Source organism: Etheostoma cragini, chromosome 9 (assembly GCF_013103735.1).
Source record: "Etheostoma cragini isolate CJK2018 chromosome 9, CSU_Ecrag_1.0, whole genome shotgun sequence".
In the NCBI taxonomy this organism is placed as follows: Eukaryota; Metazoa; Chordata; class Actinopteri; order Perciformes; family Percidae; genus Etheostoma; species Etheostoma cragini.
Window position 1 is genome coordinate 19,578,664 of NC_048415.1, and position 7,608 is coordinate 19,586,271.

The 7,608-nt window shown below is 42.3% G+C and overlaps 1 protein-coding gene across 2 annotated transcripts in view; it reads left to right on the top strand.

Moving 5' to 3' along the window:
• ncanb (neurocan b) overlaps nucleotides 1–7,179 on the top strand; it is a 137,511-nt gene extending 130,332 nt beyond the window's left edge. For both annotated transcript variants that reach the window (XM_034881613.1, XM_034881614.1), the window contains exons 15-16: nucleotides 5,237–5,419; nucleotides 6,644–7,179. In XM_034881613.1, the coding sequence (XP_034737504.1) occupies nucleotides 5,237–5,419; nucleotides 6,644–6,774 (314 nt within the window). In that variant the 3' untranslated portion in view covers nucleotides 6,775–7,179. The remainder of the gene's footprint in view (nucleotides 1–5,236; nucleotides 5,420–6,643) is intronic.
• Nucleotides 7,180–7,608: the final 429 nt, after the last annotated feature.

Here is a 7,608-nt window from a genome sequence, read left to right on the forward strand (position 1 = left end):
AGTTCTGAAGGCAAAAGGGGGTCCAACCCGTTACTAGCATGGGGTACCTAATAAAGTGGCCGGTGAGTGTACATTTTAGTTCTGAAGGGACTGAGGGAAAAGACCAGTTCACATGTGTGTGAGGAAGCCACAGTAGGAGTGTCTGTGCTGAAATAGTGCACACACTCCTACTGTGTTTAATTGAGGCACAGCTCATTTACAGGATATATGTTAGGGCTGTCTGTCAATAATAATATTTAATCACGATTATTTGCATGATTGTCTATAGTTAACTCGTGATTAATTGCATATTAATCACACATTTCTTAACTGCTGTGAATGGACCTTTTTAAGCTAAAGAAGTATTTGAGACTTGACGTACTTTATTCTTCTCGAGATAATTCTAGACATTCTAACCATCTTTCAGTTGTCCATTTCTGCGCTAGGAAGTTAAGCAAGTTATAAAGCCTCTTATTTCGAACGGGAAGTCTCTCTTTAGATTAAGGGTGTGGCTCTTAAGAGTTGTTTTTTTGCAATTCAGAATGAGGTTTAACCTTCTGAGGTCGTAGAGGGTACAGCCCGGCCTCTTCAAAAGCATACACCACATCCATGGCAGAAACTGCCTTCCTCTCATATCCGGATGGCGGGTTTCCCCTGGATGTTATCACGGAGCACTTGTGTGCCATTAAAAGGAATTTGCGTTAACTTGTTATTACAGAATCACATTCATTTTGACAGCCCTTATTTACAGTATGTTAGTCTATGTGCTATAATTCCAATATATTATTAATCCTTATGTTGATTTGTGTTTAGTGCTGAAAATGAATATGTCTGGTCACAGATAGGAAGAGAAGGAAGGAGGAGATGAAGGTCCGCTTCACCAACCCCACCTGAGCAGCCACAGACTTCCCCCCCAGAGACCCTATCTTGTCATTTTGTAGACATTGTTGCTACAGATAGTTACATCCTCCTCAGGGAGGTGTGTGCAGGGACACAGCAGAAGTCCACGAGCCAAAAGACCTCCAAGGATCTGCTCTCTCTCACCGCACTACACTGCTCACTGGCTCACTGACAAAACGTTCTCTGTAGAGATTTGGACTCATTACATAGATCCAGAAATGCTGACCATACCAAGCAGACTGGGCTTTTGGAAGGGGGGGCTCAAAGAGACGGCGCTAAAATGGCGCGTTGGAAAATTGAAGTTTTTTTAATATTAAAGCATGTAAACATATTCTTGTAGAACCCCAAAATACAAGTATCTGGATCTTAAAATGAGCACAATATAGGATCTTTAATGTCAATGGTGACACCTGTGCTTTTTTTTGTTTATCCATCCATCTTTGTCTGCCTATCTGGTGGTCGGGTCGCGGGGGCAGGACCTCCAGTTAAAATGGCCGCATAGCGGTTGGATATTTACAGCATCAGACTTGAGGCAGAGGTACGGTGCAGATCAATAGGTGTCTATTTCACCAACAATGAAGACAAAAATGGTCACAAGAAACAAACAAACTGAGCACCAACTGCAGCATGTAGTCCTGACAGCAGCAGCGCTGAATGGAAACTGGCAGCCTTTTTATAGCCTGCCACTTTCATTATCTCAATTACACATTACTACACAAACTACAACAACCACTTCAAATACATTTCTACTTCCTTACTGTTATCTTAGTTTACTTGCATTATATTACCTAATACACTCAAACATCGTTAGTTTGAACAATTGATGCAAGTATAGTTAATTTAAGTACTCAAACACCCCTTTGCTACTTGAAACATGGTATCTCCCAGGACCTTTAAAATGGGGCATGATACAGTGGGGACTATTTTAGTCTAAACACTTTGGAGAGGAGACACAACAGAATTGAGTTACTTTAACACAAACTTTACTATTGTTCAAGCAGCAACTGTTAACCAGCATCAATTATTCAGCCAAAGATTATACCATACTGCATATTGGTAATATTTTACCATAAACATTAAAAACTTGTGCCATGAACTTGTTTCATTAACCCTTAACATAATGCGCCACAGTGTACTAATGCTGCAAAATATAGTGATGAAGAGGACCTTCAGTACACGACCTCAAACCTCCCTTTCCCGAGCCACATCAACCAGCTCCAACCGGGGGATCCCGAGGCGTTCCCAGGCCAGGTTGGAGATACAATCTCTCTACCTAGTCCTGGGCCTTCCCCGAGGCCTCCTCCTAGCTGGACGTGCCTGGAACACCTCCCTAGGGTGGCCCCCAGGAGGCATCGTTATCAGATGCCCAAACCACCTCGACTGGTTCCTTTCGATGTGAAGCAGCAGTGCCTCATCTCCGAGCTCCCCACGGATGACTGAGCTCCTCACCCTGTCTCTAAGGGAGCCGCCAGCCCCCCTCCTGAGGAAACCCATTTCGGCCACTTGTACCCTGAATTTTTGTCATTTTTTTGTTAAAATGTGTGCTGTGTAAGTACAGTTTGCTCTGTGATGTCAATAAAGTTTGTAGGAATCTTCAATATAATTTTTGTCTTTCTCTCTATTATCTTTTACAACATCATACAACTTGTTGCAGTTGAATCCCTTGTTTGCTCATATACTGTACTTCAGATGGTAAAGATACACCATAGTATATGGTATATTGCATTCTAAGTATTTTGTACGGCACGGTACTGTTTTTTGACTTTGTCAGGTGGTCTGGGTTGTCAGTGGCACCTCAGCAAACACCCACACCAACAGTGCAGTTTATTTAATAAACAAGAATCCTCATCTACTGTGAGACGTTGCTCCCAGAAGCATTTCAGTGAGAATGTGCACACTTTCACATCTCTCTGATTCATTCTAACAGCATTGCCAGTAGGTGTGCGGATGCTATGAGGTCATAGAGGAGTGCAGAAGAACCTGCACCTAACTATTTGCAGCTCTCCCCATGCCACCAACTCCCAGCGACTCCCCCGGGCACACAGCACACTCTAGAAACATGCTGCTTTCAAGTATGCAGCTAAGCACACACACCTGCAGGAGTGACAGCTTCTAATGTCGGCTACACTAAAATTAACATCCAATACTACAACTATAACACAACACCTATGCCATATGTGCATACATGCAGTAATGTGCATTCTTTATTCAAGATTTTTAATTTGGATACATACTGTACTATGCTTAGAACTTTTAAAATATCCTTTTTTTCTTCTCCACAAACCCCCTCTTCTCTAAAGCTCTAGTCTTTCTTCTCCATCTCCTTCATTTTCCATCTCTTCACCCACACATCCCCATTTCTACCTTTTAAACTTCTACCTTTGTTCTTTTTCAAAGTTCTAATCCAGACACTTTAACACTGTAATTTTTGCTTCTTACTTTCTAAGGTGGCATATTTTAATGGTTTACTTTCTCAGCTTTGCAAATCACAGACTTAACAACTCCACTCTCTCCAGCTACATTACTTGATAGAGTTCACATTACATGTGATCGATAATTGGAATGAAAATATTGATTATTGCTGCATTTATTATAGCCACCATCTTGAGTGTATTGGGTACTTAGTCTGAATTTTCAAAATCGGCCTGTTCACAGAAAGCAACCCACAGCATAAGAGGGTGTTGATATTATACACAATCGCATCATGTTAGCAAAGTTATTGTTCTGACAGTGTGTGCGACTCATCTGCTATCAGGCACGTTCAGATACCAGGAGTGGCTCAATGTTTAGTCTCAAACAATCAGTGGTTTAACAAAAATCCACACTCAACGGTATAAGTCACTACTTAAAAGACTGACAAGCAGCCTTAGAGAGTTTTAAAAAGTACATTTTTTTTAAAAAACTAGTTCTCCCATGAAATCATGGCTCCATATCTTTTTTCTGAGTTTAGTGACATTTTCTTTTATTCCTACTTCAATACATTTTGACCTTGCTTTTCCCTGCTGCGAGAAATCGTTCAACAGTGTACATAGGTTAGGGCTAATGGAAAACTACCTTTTAGCCTTCCATTTGTGTTGAGTGTGTGATCGTCTCTAGTGAGAAGCAAAGTGCTTTTTGCCCCCTTCATCCACAACACGTTAAACTGTAAATGCGGCATTAAACCTTTCATCAGAATTAATGACATTTCTTTCCTTTATTAAGAATTTAAGAGGTATTAGGACAAGGACAAGGGAATGAACAGGGTTTGTCAACATTTTCTGATGGCTGATGCCCTCAATTTACCGCTATTAGAACGGTAGTTTGTAAATCACATTCAAGGGTGGAATCAATGGTTCTGTAGGTACTGGCTTTGGCAAAATAGGGCATTTTTTTGTTGGATTGTGGCAGCGTGGACGTTTTTTCACCTCAAACTTTCAAAACCTTACTTAGCTCCTATAGTAGTTTTCTCTCTCAAAGGAGCTCAGGCTGTGACTTGTTTTAGATCTCATGAATATTTAAATCCATATGATACATTTAGAAGATAGTAAAAAAAATACATCCGTCAGAATATAAAGAAGCTTATTTTCCGTGTAAATATAACATCAGACTAGTGACTTTTGTAAGAAAACTCTAGCCGCATCAGCAGAAACTAATAGAGAGTGCGCCCACATAGCTCAACTGGTAGAGCGGGCATCTATAGAGGTTTAGTCCTCGACGCAGTGGTGCAGGGTTTGACTCCGACCTGAATGTCATTCCCCCTCCCTCTCCCCTTTCATGTCTTCATCTGTCCTGTCAAATAAATGCCTAAAATGCCCAAAACTAATCTTTAAAAGAAACCAACAGGGCAAGGACATTATGTTGAGAGGCAGATCTGCCATGTAGGGACTCCGCTGCCTCCACCACCCGAGAGACTGGCACTCTCTGACAGGAGAGGTAAAATACCTGTGAAGTTGTTTGAGGCTTGTCCATCCTGTCAGTCTCTGAACGGAATGTCAGTCCTCTTTCCATCTCAGCGTGTGTAAACATTTTTCGGATTCTACGTCTTTCTGTCTGAATCACTCACTGCATGCCGCCCATTCACTCAGAGACTTGGACAGACCGCCTGTCCTGCAGACGCCTAAATCCACATTTTCATAGTTAGTGCCGTAACTGGTTTTCTAAGAGATGTGTGCTTTCAAATCAGGCGTCAGGATACACACTGATTGCAGAAACCTGAAGAGACATTTAATTAACTCTTTAAATCATGCACTCTGATAAGGTGAACTCAGGTGGAAATCATTATTATGGAATGTATATTTATTACACAGAGGAAATCAAGATAAACAGAACTGGACAATCTTATTAATATTCTGTGCCGTCTCTTTTCTTTCCCCTCCAGTGCTTTGCGGAGCCCCACCCGCGGTGGATAATGCCTTCCTGATTGGTCGGAAGCGCTCCCACTATGACATCCACTCTGTCGCACGCTACCAGTGTGCTGACGGCTTCCTGCAGCGCCACGTGCCCACTGCTAAGTGTCGTGCCAATGGCAAATGGGACCGGCCTAAAATCATCTGCATAAAATGTGAGTTTTACACAGACAACAAGACAGCAGTATTTCCATTTGTTAGGCCCCTTACATTTTATTATTTTTAGCATGCGCATGCCAGTGTTGGACCGTAAGACGAACCACCTTTATTAACTGCCCTCGGGACGGGCTGTCACCGTGCACATTCAGGCTCACCATCCCTGCTCTCATTATTAATAATTGCAAGCAAAAAGATTACTGTAGTTGCCATATGAATGAAACCGCCTGGGCTTACTTAGAAGTGGTAGGGTCTCCTTTGAAGTGATTTACACTTTCTTTCTTTCTTAGACTTTTCAAAACAAATGATTTGCAACCATTTTATTAAATGCAAAGGATGTGTGTTTAAAAACTAAACATTTTCATTTGGACTGAAATACGATATATTTTCATATTAATTCTCATGGAACTTTTGAGTGAAATGATCCATTTTAAAGCCAGCTCTTATTTTAGTGCAGTTTAGCATCTAAAATCAATCTTTCATTACGCAACGTTCACACATCTGATCTCCTTTGAGCCTTAAAACAAACATTATTTATTATTATCTACAATCATTTTAAATAGGACTCACTCCGACTATGACTGAGATGACAAAATAAATGTCCCAACTTTTCAGCATAATTATCTTGCCTCTTCAGAGGAGATGTATATAAATATTCAGCAAACTGTCCCTTGTATTTGATTTCACTCAGCTCACAATGTGACAGTAATGATGAAATACTGAAATAATGTAGCTTCTGGTGAAAGTGATAAAGAATTATTTTCCTTTCCTTTTCTTTATCTTTGGACAGAGTTGCTTTTTTTTATAGCCCAGAGTTATGATGTCGTTATCATTCATTGCAGATGACATGTCTTTGTTGGCAAAATCCAGAAAGGGACAGAGCAACGTAACTTGGCAGTACACCCCAGGAGCGAGCTTTACTGAGGCTGTGAGTGGGTGGCTAGCTTAGTGTGCTCTTGCTACGGGCCCCCTGTCTACTGAATGTCAGATAAAACAGATTCTCTCAGTGTGGTGGAAACCGCTAACCCTTCTGCAGAGAGCTGCTTTTTTTATCCCTTTTCCCTCATCCCTTACCTGCTCTCACCTCCCTGCGTATGCTTCTGATTTTTCTCCCTCTTACATCATTTCTTCCACTCTTTTTGACTCACTCACCTGGCCTTTCCTATCCCACCTATCTCTTCCTATCTCACTGTCTCCCTATCCCGCTCTGTTTGCTCCATCAGCCCGACGAGCCCACCGCTACCGGCGCCACCACCACCAGGGAAGGAGGGAGCGCAGAAAGCACAAGAGGCACGGCCACAGAGAGAGAGGGCACCACGGAGGAGAGCGGGGCCACAACCACGCCCACGTCTGAACCAGAAGAGAAGAAAAAAAAAAGCCTCCTTTCCTTTTTCTCCTCTGCTGCCAACTGCGGTTTGCCTGTATCCCTGTCCCCCTCTCCCCAAACACTACTTCCCACCTTGCAGCTCAGAACTCTCCGCCCAAGCCCACTCTCTGCACTGCACTGCCCCGCCCGCCCCGCGCTCCACCCCCTGGCTGCCCGAGTCAGCCTGTATCATAGTCAACGCCGAGGCCTGCCAAAGTGCTGCCAGGTGTCGACGGGACGATAACAGATCCCTTTGTACTCTTTTTACTTTCCTTTCTCTGTTTTCCTTTGTTGTCTTATCTCCCACCTATCCTCTAACTCGACCCAGTTACTCTCCATCCGAGCTTACTGATGACCTGAAACATGGGGCTACGATGACCTGTTTTTGAAGAAAAAAATACCTCCACACCGAACATTCTTCGGAGGGAAGCAGTTTAGTACAAACTATAAATAGGGACGACATCACTGAAAACGCTGTATCAAAATCAGACGATTTGAGGAAGACATCCGTGTTGTTGACTTTGAGCCTTCTGTCTGTTGAACACATATTATTTTTGACAAATACTCAGTATTTATTTCTTCACTCCGCTGCTTTTGGTTTGCTCTTTGTAAGACATTGTACTTGACTTAAGGCGAGTTATTCCGAAACGGTTTAATTTGATTTTTCTTTCAATCCGAGGCAGTTGTAATTGAATAATTTGATTGTTAGCGTTGTATCTTGTCGTCAGTGTGGGACAGTTACTTTAGATCAGATGCTAAACCCCCGGAGGAAAATGGAAAACACATCTTAGTTTCATCACATGACATTACACACCAGTCACT